The 21425-nt window shown below is 38.5% G+C and overlaps 2 protein-coding genes across 5 annotated transcripts in view; both read left to right on the top strand.

The window, feature by feature from the left end:
- LOC135700496 (sex determination protein fruitless-like) overlaps window positions 1-21425 on the top strand; it is a 790809-nt gene that overhangs the window by 746358 nt on the left and 23026 nt on the right. For 2 of the 4 annotated variants that reach the window (XM_065221031.1, XM_065221036.1), the window contains one exon: window positions 12337-13008. The exons of the other annotated variants lie outside the window; for them this stretch is intronic. In XM_065221031.1, coding sequence (XP_065077103.1) covers window positions 12337-12923 — 587 coding nt within the window. In that variant the 3' untranslated portion in view covers window positions 12924-13008. Of the gene's footprint in view, window positions 1-12336; window positions 13009-21425 lie in introns of those variants that run through there. 4 annotated transcript variants of the gene reach the window in all.
- Window positions 13255-17322, top strand: LOC135700504 (protein tramtrack, beta isoform-like). Its single transcript, XM_065221052.1, has one exon. It carries the CDS (start codon window positions 16792-16794, stop codon window positions 17308-17310), a length of 519 nt encoding a protein of 172 aa, XP_065077124.1. The 5' UTR covers window positions 13255-16791; the 3' UTR covers window positions 17311-17322.

The raw sequence follows: 21425 nt of genomic DNA, 5'->3' as shown, positions 1-21425 counted from the left end.
ACTTTGCGTAAGTCTTCAAGTCTTCAAATCGCCATTATAGAAAAAAAAAACTTGTTCCACTAAAATGATAAAATCTCAAAAACACCAAAATATACCTCTCTGAAAATTTAATATTTTGTTTATCAAGTGAGGCTTAATTTTTGCTGGAAATGCCAGGTTACTATTTTTTGCGCTTTGGGAGATATTACAGTGCAAAAATTGTTGTTTTTTCATTTTTTTTTTCAACAATATTTTTAAAATTTGAAGCTTGAACCAGTATTTTTCTTCACAAAAGTTATTTTTTTTATGCATTTGCATAAGAGAAAAAAATAACATTATATGATTATCAGTAAAAAAATAACCGAAACAGAAATAGAAAACCATATTTTCGAGTTTTTTTTTCTTTAACTTCATATAACTTGAAACCAGTAGGCTATGGAAATTTTACGTCTTGGGTTGTTTATTTTGTAAAGATTAACAACTTTGCCCAAGACATCAAGTCTACAAAACGTCAGAGAAAGAAGTTAGATTGTGGTGCCATCTTTGCGAAAGGTTTTGGAACTATTTGTTTATGTAATTAGATGGTCATTATTACGATGAGCAACTTTACCGAAGACTGCAAGTCGCGGAAATGCTTCGTTTCGAAGTTATTAATTTTGCTCCGCTAAATTGCATTCTTGGCCCAGTGTGCATTGGTGGTTATATTATGTACGGTCATTTACCATCGCATACTAGGAGTAGCGCGTCAACCCAGTGTAGGTGAATTGCGTTTGTTTTGAAAATCTTCGCTGTCACGAACGAGCGAAATAAACAAAAGAGTTCATCATACATCAACGAATACGCGTTTGTTGATATTCACCAGTGCTTGATTATACAACCCAAAATTTTCAAAATCAGAAGCGATCCTCAAGAGCAAAATAATCAATTTCGTTTTGGGCAAATGATTATTTTGATTATTGTCGACCCAGAGTCTTAAACCTCGATATTATCATCAATTCAGCATGAGGCAATAATTTACCATCAATCCGTGTGTAAAACCAACACGACACGTTCCGCAGCGCTATATTTGTGTAAATGAAGATAATGGTTTTGCAATTGATCCTCAAAATCATCCCCACCAGGATGAAAACGAATATTAATATTGACAACAACACAGGCGATAATGAACATTCAGCCACGAGGCCATGTTAAGGTTGTCTTCATTTTCTAAGTTGAGTGTAGAAGAAATGATTTTTATCAGCCTGCAGTATAAGGAGACACCCAAACAATTTTCTCTACCGAAGGAGAACCAGACTGAATGCGTAAAAACCGAATGCCAACGATTTAAATAGGCGAGTGAGATATTTTTGGCTCAGTAATTTAAATCAGTTTAATTGACAACAGCAGTTTTATAGTATTTGCGAGAAGATTCACGTTTATTTGTTACAATATAATACTTTTCTCTTTGTTAATACCAATTGACATGTGTCAATTTATGTCTAATACTCGCTTTAAACCCAACTCAAAGTAACGTTGGTGCCTTCCTAAGAGATAACGATGCACGGTTGCTTCCACTCACTTGCTATAAAAAAATGTTTTTCGGAATTATAAAATCATTAGATGTTATTATGATATTGTGTACTTGTAAGTTAAAAGAAGAGGTTGCAAAGTGTGTATTTGACACATGAAACCTGTCAATTTCGCTTTCAGAGTGTCACAAACAGCGATTTTATTACTCGTGAGCGTTCACTCAGAGTGAGCGCTCGCTAGCCGTAAAACCGCTGATTGTGACTATCTGAAAGCGAATGTGACAGGTTTTATGTGTCAAACACTTGCATTTCAACCTCTTCTTGCATCTAACAAGTACAAAATATCATTATAACATCTAATGATTGGAAAATTCCGAAAACCATTTTTTATAGAAAGTGAGTGGAAACAAGCCTGCATATGCGTACAGATTTGGATACAGTTTATGATCCAGTTTCTGATTGGTTTATTTTGACTTTTACAAGCGTGGGAAAAATTACCATCGGGACTGTTTGTTTTGATTTTGATAGGCTAATTTTGAACAATGGTGAAAGATCGACATAAAAGAAACTAGTTGTCTGATCTTCGGTGAATTTGACCCGCTAAGGCATATCTGTAGATCGAAGTAGGCGGCACTATATAAATAACGTTTTTGTATTTTGTTCCACCGGTTTGTTGTGAAAATATTAAAAATTTGCATTTATAACAGATTGTCAAGAATGTGGAGTGAAGTCATTAAAATGGCGATAAACCGGGAATTTTGGACGTTGCTTCTGCACAGCAAAAAATTAATTTTAATATTATACTTCAATCATGTCGAAAATCTCATGTAATTTTTATGACCAAAAACATAAACAAATGCAGCAAATGCAGCGTAATTTCAGTTCATGCAATGTATTAACGCTGTAACCATAATTTTGTCCTTTTTGGCAAGTAATATTACATCATATTTTTGACACGATTGATGTGCATCCACTTTGATGTGATATCAAAATTAGTTTTATGCTGTGTACTCACTGAAATGATTTTCCTGAAGGAGGTGCTAGTTGCTCAAAGTACTGCCCACGTGGTAAAACACCAGAGTTTGTGCTAATTCTTATTCACTACACGACAGCACATTCTTTTGTAATCATTTCAATCATGCGCATCGCTTTCGGATATTTCCTACCTACCGAGCTCACCGAAGACTGGAAACGTTCTGTTGTAAAACATATTTATCTTCATGAATAAAGGTCTAGTCGGAATGCATTGTTTGGCCCGAAATTTCATTTTCAATACCAATGAAAAAGAGCCAACTGTTGCAATATTATTAACTAAGTAACCGGTTCCTTTATGTCTCTTTCAAATTTCAGTATTGTTTGATTCATTGAATAATTCAGTACATTACAGTTACAGTACTTGTTCGCTAACTGGGCGTGCTTTAACTGGGTTGCTTTTTAACTGGGCGTTCGTTAACTGGTCTGTAGCCCAGTTAAAAAGCAGTCATACACACCAAAAAAAATCTGAATTTTACTGGCGATGTAAACATCCATGCATGCAAACATTTATACATGTAAACTTCCTTTTCACGTAAACTAGCAGCTTGCAAGAAATGTTGCAAACAAAAGTGGACAGTTGCATACAATATATAGAATATTGCATGACATGTCTCATAAATTTACACGATCTATAATCTAAACTTGTATGATATATGACGCTCCATTTATGTGCATCATAGTAACGGAAATTTACACTACTTTTTTTTAGCTGTGTACGTCAAAAATAGACGTCACATTTAGGTTGACATTTCGTTGTGAAAATTAGTGAGGGGCATTCGAATGGAATATTTCAGTGTTAATAAATAAACTTGATTTTTTTTTTCATTTCACGCTGAAATCAAGACTTTAATGCGTTTTTGGCGAAAGCGTTAAGCCTTTCTAAACTCGCGAAATTGAATGCTGTGAAAATAACAATAACAAACTTTACACTGCTTTTTTTTAACATCGATCAAACAATTCATCGAAGTTCCCCTCAGTGTTTTTTGACATTTGATAAGTCAGCCTAGTTAGCGAGTGGAATTCGCTAACTGGACTGCGCTTTTAGCCCAGTTAGCGAACAGGTACTGTATCAGTAAAGTACTAGCACCGGTAATGTATTGAGGCTAACCGTATGTGAAAATTTCTTCGGAATGTAAATAAGTCGGAAACGACGTCACGTCTATTGGACCACTGCAGCATCGATAGCCTACTGCGGTTGTCTATTGCAATGTCAAAAACTAATTTCAAGTTAACAAACTGACAAATGGTCCGATATGATTAAGTTTCTATAACCTGACTCTTACGCATAATTTAAGTAGAACTAGACAAGACGTCACGCTGTTGAAACTTGTGATTGATTTTCAAGATTACAAGACTGCTTGCATCTAATCCTTTGAAGGTTCACTAATCTCAACTTCCATCGCCGTGTGGAAAGTAGAACCTTTCGACCGGAAAATTTCCAAACAAAGCAAATCCTGACGCCATTTGAAACAACCAAGGCGGCACTCAAGATCCCGCATCAAGTGCAACCGGAAATTATCGTATCGTCACCTGACGACGCCGATTACGAAGACTTAGACTGGTGCTAGCCGAAAGAAGCATGTTATTGCATCTCTCTCCCAATTGCAGTTCCCCTTCCCGGAGCAAGTGAGGGAGGGAATTAATTATTCATATCTTAATCAATTAGGGCGACCTTTGCCAAGTACAGCACCACCCCCACGGCTGTTCTTCTTGACTACCAGTTCTCGCAGATTTTAAGTAATCCGTCTTTACAAACTCCTATACAATAGACGAGTGAAGTAAAACCCGTGTCTCGGTGGATTACCGCTATTGCCGTTCTTATTGGTACTGTCGGCAAAGCACCACCCTTGGAACCGGCATCCGTTGATCTCAGGTGTTATGGTGGTGTATTCACATCGTACTCCAACCCTTGAAACCATCATAAGCACGACACGTGTGTGGGGTGATTTCGGTTCAGGGTTGTGTCTCACCTTGGATTTATTAGGAACATATAAAGTTTGTCTTTACATTAAATTTTGATGTAAAACTCATCACAGATACTTCAACCAATCTCCGAGATTGGAAGTTTTTCATTCCCTTAATTAGTGCCAACCCTGATCCGAGTTCATTTCCAGTCGAGATTAGTTTGTTATTTGCGTTGTTGATTCCACGTTTCGCATCGGAAGGTGGATGAAAGTACGGAGGGGAGTGCCAAAGTGAGCAGCAATCCCTAAATGCGACCTCGACGACGACGACAGCAACGACGAATGTCGTCGAGTGTGTGAGTGTAAATAATCAAATCATCATTAACTGCATCTTGATGTTGTTGATGTTGTTGTTGCTAAGCTCCCAGCAGCGAAACGGATTCTGAGGGTACGTCATTCTTCCTCACATTGGCACTGGAGTCGGTCGGAGTGGGTTTGGTGGTTACCAAAGATGAAAGAGACCACACCAACCCCCTTCTTGATTCGCGATGCGATTACCAAGAGTCCTGAGGATGCATGGATGGATGGATGGATGGGTGGCGGCGATGTAATTATATAATTGAAATTGTCTCGCCTCGGGAGGGCATGATGCCGTATGCCAGCATGGCGACAAACGGTGAACGACTGTGACGAAGAAGGATGGTATAGCGGGTTGGCAAACGGTGGGAATTCCCGTTCCAAAGGAAGCGGAAGAACAAATCGCTAAAGGGAGTTTGATAAAGTTAGCTTGGTTTATGCATTTAATGAATAATTTAGTGATTATCTGTGCCGGGATGCTGGAGAACGACATCTTCCTTCTTGATTGTCGTTGCTTGCTCGTCCTGGGTGCACAATGCGCGGGTTCTCGAGAAGGATCATAGTTTTCGGTAGTGGCAGAAGTTGAGCGTTGAACTGGCCGGGGAATTGTTTTGTTTACTTCCAAGATGTAAGCAAACAGAAAGTTGAACTGCATTGAGAGATATGATTTCAACTGCGTTTGATAAATGAGAGGTGAATGTGGTAACCACTCAGAAAGTATGCTCTGTGATGTTGATAAAAATTATTTTTTTCTACACGCAGGCTGCGTTCCATTTGGTAAATTTTCACTTAAAGTGGACAGTTCGAAAATAAATTATAATGTTCGAAAATCTCTGTTTTTGATCGTCCAATTTTCTAGAATTGGTTCCTTGTCTGTCAGAAATAAGTCTGCTGTTCCAGGCAGGTTTATTTGAACATTTTCCATCAGTCAAATTTAAGTGAAAATTCACCAACTAGAACACAGCCTCAATCTAGCTGAAAACGAAGACAACCTTAACAGATAGACCAACTGGCTGCATGGATTTTTGACATAACAACATTCTCTTGATCAAGGCAACCTCTGAGTATCGAAGTCAACATTTGTTTTTCTTCATTCGTGGTTAGATGTTCATTATCGCCTCTGTTGTTGTCAATATTAATATTCGTCATCATCTTGGTGGGGATGATTTTGAGGATCAAATGCAAAATGATTTTTTTCATTGTACACAAATATAGCGCAGAAGAACGTGTCGTGTTGGTTTTAACACATAAATTATTGCCACTTGCTGATTTTGACCATTATGGGTTTGATAATCAAGCACTGGAGAATATCAACAAACGCGTATTCATTGATGTATGATGAACTCATTTGTTCATTTCGAACATAACATAACATCGAATATTTTCAAAACAAACGCAATTTAGCCATAGAGGTAACTCTAAGACTAGAAGGTGCCGAAGAAACGTGCTCAACTTTTTGGCTCAGCTCTGGTACTCTCTTCGGTCCCAAGCTAATCGGTGCACCCCTCGAAACATAGGAAAATCCACGAACCCCTCATTTTATCTGGAATTGCCGAAAAGTAGTTTTAATCCTATCAAATTCAAGTTCCGGAAGCATTTTCTGGAATCTTCACAAATAATCCTCAGAATCCTCCAAAATCAAGTTCAGAGATCTTCTAACGGCAAGATCTTGGATCCTACAAATGCAACTTCCGAAGACACGTTTGTAGATCAAAGCACAAGTTTGAATACCTCAATGTAGTTTGTTCTATAAAATTCCGGAGGCAAATTTTGAGAACTTGCTGTTACGTTTTCTAGGAACATCCCAAGACAAGTTCTGGGATATTCCGAAGTCAAGATGTGTTAATTCCTGAATGAAAATTCTGATATCTTCTGATAGCAATTTGGATCCACTTCCAAAGGCAAGTTCAGTGATTTTCCAAAGGAAAGTTGTGAAATATTCTGAATTCAAGTTCTGTGAGCCAAAGTCATGTTTTGGGAATTTCCGAAGAGCGTAAATTTTAGGAGCTTTCGGAAAGTAGTTTTTCAACTTTCTTATTCAGAAGTTTCTGGAGGAATTTTCTGGAATCTTCCGAAATAAAGTTCAAAGATCTTCAGAAATCTGAAGGCAAATTTAGAGATCATACAAAGGCATGCTCAGAGATCATCCAATTTCAAGTTCCGGGAAGTCGATGTTTTAAACCTAAACCCTACCAAAGGCTGTGCTCTATGAGTTTTCTATGAGCTTCCAAAGGCAAGCTATGGAATATTCTGAAGGCAATTTCGAGGATCTTCCCAAAACAAATTATAATACATACCTTCTGAAGGCAAATTGAAATATATTGTTCTGTGAGCCAAAGTCATGTTTTGGGACTTTCCGAAGAAAAGTTGAGACATCTTCCGAGTGTAAATTTCAGGAACTTCCGGAAGGTAGTTTTTCATCTTTCTAATTCAAGTTGAATCTTTTGAAATAAAGTTCAAAGATCTTCAGAAATGTGAGATCTTTCGAAAGCAAATTTAAATATCATTCGAATGCATGCTCAGAGATCTTCCAAATTCAAGTACACGGAACTTCCTAAGACACGTTTTTAGATCTCTCAGAGGTAAATCTTCGATTGTATGTTTTAAACCTAAACCCTTCCAAAGGTTGCGTCCTATGAGTTTTCTATGAGCCTCCGAAGGCAAGTTATGGAATATTCTGAAGGCAATTTCGAGGATCTTCCCAAGACAAATTATAATACATAACTTCTGAAGGCAAACTGCAATATATTGTAAGGAAATTTCGAGATCTTTCAAAGGAAACTTCGAAGATCTTCCGAGGGCAAGTTTTAGAAACATACGAAGAGTAGTTTTAGACCTTTCAAATCTAAATTCTATCTGGAAGCATAAGTCCGGAGGTATTTTCTGAAATCTTCCTAAATCAATCCAAAGGCAAGTTTTGAGATCCTCTAAAACCAAGCTCAAAGAAGTTCCGAAATCAGGCTTAAATATTTTTTTTTTTCAAAACTCAAGTTTGAGCACATTAGCCGCATATTTTGCAGCCTTCCGGTGGAACATTTTAAGAGCATGCAGGGGCGTGTTCTGTGAACCTCCGACGACAAACTGGGGAATCCTCCGAAGTCAAGATCCGGAAATTTCCGATTGATTTGCTTGTGAAATCTTCTGAAGTTATTTTTTAAAAGCAAATTGTGATATCTTCTGAAAGCAAGTTCTGTGAGCCAAAGCCATGTTTTGGGAGTTTCCGAACGAAAGTTGTGAGATCTTCGGAGTGCGAATTCTAGGAACTTGCATAAGTTGTTTTAGGCCTTTAAAATGCAAGTTCAGAAGCTTCCAGGGACATTTTCTTGAATCTTCCAAAATCAATTTTAAAGATCTTCCTAAGGCAAGATCGGAGATCCTCCAAATGCAGCTCCGAAGACACGTTTGAAGACTTGCAAAGCTTGTTTGAGCTCCTCAGCAGCATGTTTTTGCAAACTTCCGGAGGCAAATTTTGATAGCATGCTCCACTGCATTCAATGATGTTCCTAAGACAAATTCTGGTATCAACCGAAGTCAACATCTGAAAACTTCTGAAGGCAAATTCTGATATCTTCTGAAAGCAATTTCAATGAACTTACAAATGAAAGTTCATAGAGCATATTTTAGAAACTTCCGAAAAATAGTTTTCAACCTTTAAATTCAAGTTCAGAAGCATCCGGAGGCATTTTCTGGAATCACCCGAAAAACAAGCTCAGAGATCTTACAAAGGCAAGCTATGAGATCTTTCGAAGACGAGTTCTGAGCAGAGCGTAAAATTATTGACTACCTAGGCTGAGTGTAAAAGCACTGCACTATTCAATCCATTGCTCAGTGCAGGCCGTTTGTATCAAACGGTAAAGGACGAGGCAATGAATGAGCCGACAAAAACATTCAGTCACTCACGAGCAGGCGACGCACACCGCTTGCCTTCGCTCACATAGCATGTAATTGACTCATTTTTCCATAGAAAATGTACGCTCAGTCTTTCAAAACAAATATTGAATATTGGGTACCATCACGGCAGAATAAACGTGTTGACTGAGCTACTGACTGAGTGCTCGGCTGTCAGTGACTCGTTTACTTCTGAATCATTCAGACTCTCACGAGACAGTGAATGATGAGGCAGTAGGCAGTTCATATTCATACCAAAATGACTCGATGACCTGACTGTTTTGCGCACTGGTTCTGAGTGAGATTCTGTTTTTAAAAGCTTCCGGAGGCAAATTTTGGGAAACTTCAATGGCGTGTTTTATGAACTTACGGATGGCAAGTTTTGGGATCTTTTCTGGAAACTTCCAAAGGTGCATTCTAATATCTTCTGCAGGCAATTTAGAGCAACGTTCAATGGAAACTTCAGAGATTTTAAAAAGGCCAGTTGTAAAATCTACCGATAGTTTCCTAACGTCAACGTTTTTAAAATCTTGGAGAAAAGTTCTGATGTTTTCCGAGTGTATATTCTATGAACATTTGAATACTAGTGAGCGATATTTTTCTAATTACTTTCTGGATGCAAATTCAGATATCCAAAAAAGAAGCATTTCTGGAGTCTTTCGAATGAAAGTTCTGGGATCTTAGAAAGGTCCTTATTTAAGTTCTGAGTTCTAATACAGATATCCAGAAGAGAGAATTTCCGGATTCTTTCTGAGGAAAATTCTGAGATCTTCGGAAAGAAAGCTCTGAAATCCACCGAAGGCATGTTCATGAAATGTCCAAGCTAACTCCAATCTATAACTTTCTGGAGGCAAATTTTTAGATTGTGTTAACGATTGTTCCATAGAAGCAACTCACTACAACATTTATGACTACTGAACAATACTGACTAAAGGCTTTTAAAGATTAGCTGCGCTGATTAAAAGCTTTTTAGGCATTGCAGTGCTGAATTGAAACATATTCAAGCTGTTGGACTGCAACAAATCTGTTAATTGTCAACTAACAGCCTTTTTGCAATAGGGCTTCTGAAGATTGTGTTAATTGCATGTCAGCCTTATATTGAGAAAATGACTTGTAAGAGCTCTTGTTGGTTACTTCGGTAATGCCTGTATAAGTACAAATCGATTTTTTCGGAATTTGTCACAGAACTTTGAATAGTCTTGGAACATAGTCCATTCACTTATAGTCGTTGAAAATATTACCAATTATCATCTTCATTCATCCATTTTTAAAACGTTGTTAACTACGTTCGTGTTTCAGATGTAATATCATGGTGATACTAGAAGCAAAAGATGTTAACCGTTTAAACTTATCTCAGCAAATTTATTCAAAAATATGATGAATGAGATTCTGAGAAACGATGGGCCTTAACATGCATAGGCGTAGCATATTTGAGAAAGTGGGGGTCTACAGAAATTGTGACCGGCAGTATATAAAATATAGAAAAATATACGCCACAAGCGAGAGCGGATGGTGGGTGCGTCAATAATATTCTATGTCATTAAGGTATGGCCTCTAAAAACATAAAAGTTGACAGGTTCTTAAATTTAAAAAAATGTCGGTTTTTGTACATGACATTAAATATTTTATTCCATCGACCTTCATTTTGATTAATGAATCATAAATCATAGTTTAATGCTAGATTGAACACATCAAAAGGTCTAATGTGCATTGATCGATTATTTTGAAATTGACACTTCTAGCTTTTAAGTTGAAAGGCCTTCCCATACTACTGCCAAGGGGCGCTTAGATTGCGATTTTTTAAAAATTTAATCGCTCCTGTTTAAACTACGTCCCATGTCCAAAATTTGCATAATTTTGGACTTCATGTGTACTTTTGTAATGAACAAAGTTTAACATTTATGCTGAATTGAGTATTTTACAACATCAAATCCATAGAACATTTCAACAAATGTTCTGATCATTTCTCCCTAAAAATTTGATCATTTCAAAAGTCAAGATATGTTTGAGTCATCGGTTTATGATCATATTATGATGAATGTCCGACGTTTTGACCTTATAACTTGAACTTCTCCCTCGGACACAAAGTTCCCTGAAATGCACCAATATTCATCAAAACTAGAAGATTAGACCAAGGAAATTTGGAGATTTAATGCCTTAATATGGAATTTCCTACTGATCTTGACGTACTTAATATTAAATTTGATTCAAAAGCTATTATCAATAGAAGTTGACCAATATTTCTAAGCTTTATAATTTAAAAGTGTTCCCGTGAGAGCTGGTCTGTATAATTTGCACCTAAACTACCACAATTTCCAAATTAATAGGATAAAACTTATTAATCAATTTGTCACGTCTCTTTACTGTCTCCAAGTTACTGAGAAAAGCAATAGCATTGTTGCTTTCACCAATCCGATCTTATTTCCGACGTGTTTTTATCAAAGTTTATTAAACATCGGATGACATCCAACACCCTGCATCAAGTAGCCGTAATTGTGCCGACAGACGATAACCATCAAACAAAGAGCCACATCTTTATTAACTTTCGCTTCTAGAACGTTTCTGTTGATTATCAAAACTTGTATTGTTTCCCTTTTCGGTTCCTTTCATACATTGTTTACATATATATCTTCAAGCTTGTGTTAGTTGATGAAACAAAGACCAGAAACAAACTTAGATTCCTTAGTGTTGTATTATAACATTAGAGCCTATATACCGACAACGGATTAGTAACCAGTATGAATATACATATTTATTTGTATTAAACCGAAATTAGCCAAGCAAACCAATACTGAAAACCACCCCTGGTCACATCTTGTTAAACCCAAGAACAAAGTGCATATGTCGTTAACAAGTTAGATTACATTAGCTGCAATTTCACACGTCCCTCGCTCTATCCTGTTCCGAAAAAAATACCCAATCCCAAACCTCCTTCTCCCTCACCATAAACGCTTTCAATAGTTTCACGAAAAATAAACGCCTACACCCGCGCCTTAGCCCACCCTTAAATATCACTTGAGTGTAAACCTTCCGACCCTTCCACAACTAGCGAAAAATCCTATCCTTCCCTTCACTTAGTATGACAATCACCGCCGCGTTGTAAATCAACCACCAAAATGCGATATGTACTATTTAACTTAAACCAAATGCCACCTCCCACCCCCCCCCCCCTCAAATTACCCAAAACAAGCCAATGTAAACAAATAGAACTTTATGAGTTACTAGTTGGGTTCAGAATTTGTGTTCGATTTTGACATTTCATTTTTGGTTTCAAATTATTGGAAACATTTACTGAGTGTTAGTGCATCCGAATCCACCAAATACTACATATATGCAACAACCCAAGTAATAACGCCAACAAAAAAAACAATCAATCAAGAAGCAATTTGATCCCAAGCAAAATCCAAAACTACAATCCAATAAAACCAACCAAGCAAGCATTCAACTTAGTATAGTGATCGTTCTATCCACCATACCATACATACTTAACTAAGCTAAGCAAACTAGTTGACGCCTGAACAACCGTATATCAAAATTAGTAGTTGGAAAGCCCACAAAAACCAAACCAAAAAAAAAAGCAACCGCATATTTCTGTTTGTCTATGTTTGTGTGTGTGGTGAGGCGCGCCGGTGACGCCAATTCTTGTGTGCCTGTGTGCTTTACAGGTGACCGAATGTTGCGTCTGGCCATGGCGTCCCGCCACCATCATCCCGTGCTCCTACATCACGATCCAAGCGGTGGAATCCCTGGAAGCGGAGGATGCCCCGGTGGCGGGGGAGCACCAAACAACTCGGCGGGAAGCCTAATGGATCATCACCGCCTGAACGGGATCAGCCATCAGCAGTCATCTTCCTCGTCACTAATGTCCAGCACCCCACCGGGTACCAGCTCCACCGGTGGCTGTGGCAGTCTGTCTATGCCGACGAATGGTTCCGGTGGTAATGGCGGCGCTGGTTGTTCTGGCAGTGACGGCAGCAGTCGCTCGTCCAGTTCCACCAGGCGCGATCACAACATTGACTACTCTTCCCTGTTCATCCAGCTGACTGGCACCTTCCCGACACTGTACAGTTGCGTCAGTTGTCACAAAACCGTTTCGAATCGCTGGCACCATGCCAACATACACCGACCGCAGAGCCACGAGTGCCCCGTGTGCGGTCAGAAGTTTACCCGTCGCGATAACATGAAAGCCCACTGCAAGGTCAAACATCCGGAACTTAGGGATCGTTTCTACAATCACATCGTACACATGTGATTAAACGCTGCCAGAAACAAACAGCGGCTCAAATTTAAGAAAAATGCTTTCATCTAAAGCGACCCAGCCTTCTGCGCTGCGCAGAGATAATACTCTACCTAGTCTTCTGTTTCGAAATGCCATTTGCGGGCCCCTCGCTGGGAGGGGACCGGCACATTATATTATAAAAGTCAGTAAGTTATTGAAGGCAACGGGACCGCTTAGCGGTCGGCGGTTACCTTCCACCCCCTGGTAGTGCAAGGGTAGATTTGTTTGAAGCAAACCGTAGAAAATAGTTCAAAGTAGATCTCTCTATAATTATAATTATGACGATGTTTGTTTTGTCTTAAATTTGTTTTTTTTTTTATTCGATTCTACTATATACTTTGCCTCTAGTCTGAAACTTCTTGGTTACATGAAAGAATACCTTCTTTTACGTATAAAATTATGCAATATAACAGTAACCTAGGAATAGAATGAAAACAGCCATATACACAGTAGAATAACAAAAGTAGAATAATATACATAGATATATTTTTATATAGAAAACTATATTTATATAACAACAATACCAAACCGAAAAAAAACGATAAAAACCGCAAGATATTGATTTAACAACAAGAACTACAAAAAAAAAACATGGATAGCAAAACTAGCATGATAACATGAACATGAAGCATAAGATGTGAATAGAATATACTGCAAACAAAAAAAAATATGGAAGCAAAAATAGGTGCAGTAGAAATAACTTTTACGATATTATAGTGTGTGAAAACAAGAGTGCACACAAACAAAAACACACACAAACACAAAATGGACGGACAGGTCGTTCAGTTGTTATCAGTTTGTGATGATGAGTTTGATACTGATGAAGGTGAAGAATAGAGATACTCGGAAAACAGTACCATCCAACCATTGCAACCCCATTGGGCATTCAACAACATTGGAAAGTGCTGCACAGGATGTTTGGTTTTGGACTGTGTTCGTTTCGAATGGAAGCATTGACATTAGGTTTTGTTTACAAATGATCAGAGGCATTTCAGAGAAAAATTAGCTTGGAGTCCATGGTTTGAGGATTTCCAATTTTTGTTTTTACATCAGTCTGAAACCGAACGTCTTAGTGTGTGGCAAACTAAAACTGTTCACACTGTGGCACAGTGAAGCATCGATTTTGGAATGTTATTGGCTGCAAATTTCAAACGCCTACTATTTATTGTTTACTTTTGACCTGACATCGTGAAGTCCTTCTTCCAACCGAAAAGTCTGCCACTTTAACGAACTGCACATATGCACGGCAATTCCTGAAATTTGCGCACACTAAAGCAGCATATCCTTTTGGGGTGTTGCGGCGAGCATTCAGCCCGCAAGAAGCCCACGATTCTGCACTGCTGGGAAAAAGCACCCCTTGCCGCCATTAATCATATTTACAAAACGGTTTTTATCGCATCTAGATTTCTGCCTCAGAGTCCTAGATGCGCGCCATAGCCCGTATATGGGTGGTCATGGATTTCCAGTCAGTTGACCAGCTTTTCCGCTGGAATGAAAAATTATAATCGATATAAATCTCACTCTGCCGAGACGGCAATAACAATAAAATGTATGCATTGCCATTTATCGTTTTGTCGTTTGGCATAACTAAATTCTTGGCGATGTTTACACTAGTGCTCTTTTCCGTTCTCTTGTTTAAATACCCCTTTGTTTGTGTTTTGTTCCGTTTACAATTTTTTTTTTGTCATCATGGGTTACTTTGTTTTCCGACAAATTGGAACGGATCGAAAACCAATAGCATGGCTGTATCAATCTCATTTTTCAGCAATCAACACTTCGATGTTGTCATTTTCCTTGGCGATGATGTTATAATAATTGATTGATGGCGAATGAAGGCAGTGTGCCGCCGCGAATGTTGTAAAATCGCATTTACCATACGGAAATTAAAACACCTGTCAAACAATTATTATATCTACTCATGGCACAGAACCGAACACGAAAACAATCTGTATGTGAAATTTTAATCAATCGTAAACTGATTTATCGCTGTTGATTTGTTTTTATTTTTTCTCTTAAACCACCCGGATTTATACTGTTCTGTTTGTCTCTCTTGCTGGTATCTCTTTTGTCAAAAGAAAACAAAACAAAAAAAAAACCATCGCTCATTCACTCTACTGTATGACTGTCTTAAAAAACTCTCGCTGTCTCTCACTTAAAAATCTCTTTCGCTATTTGTGATTTTGCTGGTAAGTTCTCTATATGTTTGCGAGAAGATAAAAAACAACAAAGGAACCACTGCAAATACAGCCGCCGCCAGCCTGCTGAGTTCGATATGCAACAGCACTACTTCTCTTCGCTCTCTCTCTCTCTCTCTCTCTCCCCCCCTAAATCCGTCTCTATGAATCCTTTTTTGCTACGCCGCTGCCCCAGCATTCTACTGCAACCGAGAGTTTTCCCCCGTTCGTCCTTCGGTCCGTTTTTGTTTTTCCGAACTCTGGAGCACAATCCCATACGCTTTTGCGGCTTGTTCCGGGGACAAACCTTACGGGAAATTCTTATTTCTCATCGAAATCCATCTCTACCATTTCGAATCGTTTACCACACAGTTTTAACTGTTGTTTCTATATGGTCAATTGGATTTCTAAGTGTTTCTCTGCTAGCCTATAATTATATTTCTCTGTGTAAATAATATTTTTACCACTAATCCTATAAATGTGTACTTTGCTTTTAACACGTTGTAATCAAGTGTTTTTGTTTCGGTTTCCGTTTCTCTTTATCGTCATCTGTTTACATATACACTTTTTTTTTAAGTTTCCTTTCAATACAGAAATAAGAAACCAAAATTCCACGCGAGCCTGTGTCTCGAAATTTTTGATTGTAGTTATATATTTTCCGAATTATTTATAGTTGATTGAACATCGTTACGTTGGTGCTGGTTGGTGATTCTTTTATTTTCCTCCATTTAAAAGCAAAACAAGTTATTCACCATTTTTACACACTCACACACACACACACACACACACACACGGTCACCAAAACAAAACAAAAAAGTTTTATCCGCCAAGCAGTTTTTGATGCCAATCGTGTCAAAGTGTTCTTGTTTTTTTCTATGCGTCCAGTTTTCTTTGTACTTTCATTGGAGTTACGTTGTTTTCCAGAGATAAGTGTGTTGCTAAAAATAAATACAATTTCATTCTTGCAAAAACTGCAAAAGCCAAATAAAAAAAATCTTCTTTTACTTCCTCTCTTCTCTCTAAGTGTATTTGTATTTAATTGGATTCCTCTTCTCACTATCTCTAATCACTCTAAGAACCAAACAAACCATCGCGAAAAACAAAACCTACTTTTAACCTCCGCCTCAGCTGCAAATAAAACCCCAATAAACCACCGAGTCCAACGAATTAATCATTGAACTAAAACCTGTAATTAAAACCGATACGCTGAACAAAACAAACGAAAACAACAACAACAAAAACCGATGACCGTGAAGACTATTTTTGATGTTTACATATTTTTGTACAGTTTTGGTTATTTTCATTTTCTTCGTTTATGTTTCCACTTTTTCTTTTGTTTATTTTTTTTTGAACTGTCATTTTCAACGTCTCTACTCGTTGTCTTTGGTTGTGTCTTTTGTTTGTATTTTTATTTTGTTTTTTTGTTAAATTGTGTGTACTTTTTTGTTTTATTTACTTCCAATATCTGTTCTCTCAGTTCCAATTACATTACACAACACAGGTGCTCAAAACAATAAAATCTTAAACTGACAACCAGCTTCAAAAATAAAAAAAAAAAACAATACCAAAAACCAGCAATCGAACTGCGTGTGACATTCTCTCTCTCTTTGTTTTGCTGTCCCCGTCTCTTTGTGTGTTATTTTCCCACAGGCTCCAAGGCCTGGCATATGCGGCTAACCTTTGAACGTCTATCGGGCGGCTGTAATCTTCATCGCTGTAAACTCTGCGGTAAAGTAGTGACGCACATACGCAACCACTATCATGTGCACTTTCCCGGCCGCTTCGAGTGCCCACTGTGTCGGGCCACCTATACCAGGAGCGATAACCTGCGGACGCACTGCAAGTTTAAGCACCCGATGTTCAATCCGGACACGCGTAAATTTGATAACATGATGTCTCCGGCGATGGTTTCCCAGGCGGCGGCAGCAGCTGCCGCGATATCGGCAGCCACGGCTGCGGCCAACAGTTTCAAGCCAGATTTCTCGGCCGTGGCCAACAGTTTCAAGTCGGAGCTGAATGCGGCGGCTGCTGCGGCGGCCGTCAATGCCAACTACGGGCTCAACCCTTTCAAGGCAGACTTTCCCATTCCAAATGCAACGGCTGCGGCCGCTGCAGCGGCGGCGGCAGCTGCGTCAGCCGCATCCGCGTCGCCTGGTGTGTACTCGCAGAGTGGAACGTCCGACTGATATAGGAAATACCACTGGCCACAACCGTATGGCCAGCCTAGCAGCAGTGCTAACGAAGGAAGTAGTACCGACTATGGCTACTACCAAGCGCGGCAGCAGCAGCAGCAGCAGCATCACCAATTACAGTACGGCAGACGTCACAGTAGTAACAGCATTCAGTACCCTAGCGATAACGGCGTTAAACTAGATAGTTCCTCAACGGTAGTCACCAATAGCATTCATGGCAACCAATATACCGACATGGTAGCAACAACCAATGTACCTGTTAGCGAACGGACCGTCGTCGCCCGGTCGGCACCCACAACGCTGGCGGCTAGTATTTCGCCGACGTACTTAGACAACCTTCACGGCGGCGGAAACCACGGCGGATTCAGTGGTGGCAATTGGAAGAATCTCGAAAACGGTCATAGTCTGTACAGCAGACGTAGTAGTAGCGTTGGAAATCTGTATACTAGCAACACTGGCGGCGGCAGCGACGACGACGGCGACCTTGGAAACCGTTCGTGCGATCGCGGCGACGACCATCGGGAGAAACTTATCGGTCATGTTGACGGCAGCTGTTCGGAACCGATGGCTCCTACTCAGCCTTCGACACCTCCAACTCAGCCCGCTTCGCCGCCAGGAGTGGCGGAACGGGGCGATCAGCTACGATAGCTAGTTAAATATCCAAATCTACCGGCCATCATCTAAGCATCTAAGCGAACTCTGCTGTTTTGTTTTCTACTAGTTTTCTGTTTTTTTTTTATATATGGGATGAAAATCTGATACAGCCACACTAAAAGAACGAAAAGTTACACAAGTATAAGTTATTATTTTCTTTTTTTTTTCTGAACAGAGGCCTTGCTTGTTTTTTTTTTTTTTGTAATTTTACACAAATGATTATAATTTCGTTTATGTTTTAACAGATTTTATACTGACACCATTGATGCTATTATTTATGTTATGTTAGACCGAATTTTATTTTGTTGTCAAAAAATTATGATATCGTTTACCCATCGCCAAGGTTCCAGCGAAGAAATTCGTTTAGATTGTACCCAAAATTGCGCGCTCTCAATCCAACCCCAAAGTGAAACTGTGCCACATTGTGTTGTTGAAACCCGACGACATCCGCCGTAAGATCCATGCTTAATAGATAGCAGCAAATTTTGAAATTTTTCGCTCCACACAAAGTTCCAAATCAGATCCTGAACAGCCTCCTGGAACTTGAACTCTTTTGGTAAAGAAACTGACTGTTTTTGAATGGAAATTACTATGGGAAAAGGAAACGTTTTGATCATTGCACTCTCTCTTTCTAGCCGTTTAGCCGTTTAGTTGGATAGCCAGTTTTGTGGGAAATAAATAGTCAGCTAGAACTTTGCGGAACAACAGTTTTCAGCCAAACGTCAAATGAAATAGTTGTGCAATAATCGGTTGGTAATCTAAGGCGTGATCAAAAAGCACTTGCCATAGTAGCATTTTTGTGCCAGCTTGGTACTTAGTTAATTAAGCTTAGCGACATATTTTCCTTGCCTTTAAAACGATCGTGAGCCTTTTGTTGTTTCACGAAAATAACACAATTGACACATATTTTTTTCCATAATGTCTGTTCTTACCAGGCGCCGATGGTGTAGTGTTAAGCGTGACTGCTTCTCACCCCAGTGTGTCTGGGTGCAATCCCAGTCGAGGTCGGTGGGGGTTTTCAGAGGTTTAAAAATATCTGGTCACGTCTTCCTTTGGAAGGGAAGTAAAACCGTTCGTCGGTTTCTTATGGCTTGTTTACGATTGGAACCAGTTATACGTGGGTAGGCGACGATTGTTCGTATTTGACAGCTTCATCCTACCGCTGGTGATTGGCACTCGATTGTGCAACAGAGAGAGACGTTAAATAAAGGCATCAATAAGAAATACCATACCAAATTACTACATGCTATTCTAAAACTACCCTAAAATTGGGTAGAATATTCCCAGTTCCGTCAAAACCGGAACTGCACCCAAATCCTTCATTTACTCAAATTTGAGTAAACGTGCCTGCCAAGAAAATTGGGTAAAATTCCCACAGATGTGTTGAAATTTTCTATCTGGTTAAACTTTACCTACTTTAGGAAAAAAACATAAAAATAAGTTGCTTTACAAGATGAATTTGAAAAAGCATGGTTACAATCAATTAGTATTTGCACAAATGTTGATGGTTTCTAACTAAAAATAGCAATAGAATATTCAACGATCTTGAGACCCTACGAAATCGCTTCACTATCGCTACGGGGTCGCAGAAATACATGGAGTTAACAATATCACCAATGACGTCTGGTTCTGCGTGGATTATTGGTGGATGTCAAATTGAACAGGACTGCACTGGGATGCCCTTGCAGTTGCTCCATCAGATATAATCTCACCACGTGCACTGACTGCAGGAATAATGAAGAGTTAAGAACAAGTTCATAGTTCAAAAACGCTTGTAAACCAGCTGCAGGGATCTTTCGTCATCCAAAGAATTGCGCGGTTGTTCCATTTTTAGAAGAAATATGTAATAAATGATCAAAATTTCCACTAACAGCGCAAAGGTCGCCTTTTCATAACAGCGCCATTTTGAACTTTGTGAAAGTTAATATTAAAAACATTTATCCACAATTTGGGTAGGTTCTACTCATCGGAACTGAACTGGTTTACTTACACGCGAAATTCTAGGTACCAATTTGTCTGTTTGTTGTATGGAAAAGTGGAAATCCTCAGAAAGAGAGAGATCTTCAGAATTTGTTGTGCCAAATGAACTGTCTAAATCTGAGCCAAGCTAATATTCCCATTACAACTACTCAGAAGATTTCTAATTCTTACTAGATTAAACTTGAGAGTATTGTAATCGAAGAGGATTTCAATCGCCTTTATTTTTCATAAACTTCTTGTCAAATTCAACTAGTTTCTGGAATCAAATATGATATCCTAACTCTTATGATTAATTGAGCTTTGCTGATTAATTAATGGCCCTAAGAAACATGCTACCTTCTGGCAAGGGTTGCAAGATACTTGGCATACAAAATCCTGCTGCCACATTGTATTTTGTTTTCTCCGCCTATCTTTCCCTCTGAGGTTTTCTGAGGAAAAGTACCCATCTCTTTCAAATGGACTCATATCCTGTTTATGGGTTAATTTTTTATCTCACAAATTAGTAAAAGTTAACCACAAACATAAAAGATTCCCTAACAAAAAAAACCTAAATATAGCTAAGTGACGTGTTCGGCGTATCATCCAAACCATTTGTGGGATAATTTACCCATCCGGGATGCAGTTCGTTTATGGTATTTGTTTATTAGGGTTCTCATTTAAGGTTTTAACCTTTCCGGCTTAAATATTTGCCCCTAAGGTGAACGTGGGCCCCTTTCAATAGACGAGAAGTTATCCATTCAACAAGCAGAAAGTGGATAAATACAATTTTTACTTACAAATGATTATCTCGCTCTTTAGCGTGTAAAGTTTGACAACTGCACATGAAAAAAATAACGCCCCCCCGTTAAAAAAAGAACGGTAGAGGTACAATGAAATGTATTCTAAGCATACAATATAATGCATTGTACTTAACATAAATTGTATTGTTCACAACGCATAAGTAACCATAGAATTTATTGTTTCCACAATAGAATCTATGGTAACAGAACAAGGGGATGTTATGTGTCTTAACCGTACAAAAAATCAGTTTTTCCCGAACAAACTTGAGCCATTTACCATTAATTTTATTGTTTTTCTACTGTAGAAAATTCATACTATACGGAATGTATTGTAGATCTATTGTAATAGCAATATTTTAAATTTAATTGTATGATAAACATACAATAAGATCGATGGTTGGCAATAGATTTTGTTGTGATTTTATATAATTATATGGTAATTATATGGTTATTTTTTCCAGGCCATTATTTCTACTTGTTTTATTAAAATCTACCCAACTTTCACACACAAATGAAAAACGCTTTCTTGTTTGTGGGATAAGGCTTTCTAGTAAAAGTAGACTACTATCACCAACAAAATGAAAAAAGCTGTTTGCCAAACTGATTTATCTACATCTGTCGGATTTTAGGGTGGACTCAATTAGAGTTGAAGACATCTTTAAAAAATCGTCTGTTCTAATAAGGATTGACAGTTTC

This window comes from Ochlerotatus camptorhynchus, unplaced genomic scaffold, assembly GCF_037179485.1.
Source record: "Ochlerotatus camptorhynchus isolate MF236.1 unplaced genomic scaffold, CSIRO-AGI_Acam_v1.1 ptg000137l, whole genome shotgun sequence".
Taxonomy (NCBI): Eukaryota; Metazoa; Arthropoda; class Insecta; order Diptera; family Culicidae; genus Ochlerotatus; species Ochlerotatus camptorhynchus.
The sequence above is the reverse complement of the archived record's forward strand: the minus strand, read 5'-3'. Positions and strand labels throughout refer to the sequence as shown.

What these genes read in the sequence shown, in the direction of transcription:
- LOC135700504 (XM_065221052.1), top strand. Translation starts at nt 16,792, where the DNA reads ATGCGGCTAACCTTTGAACGTCTATCGGGCGGCTGTAATCTTCATCGC.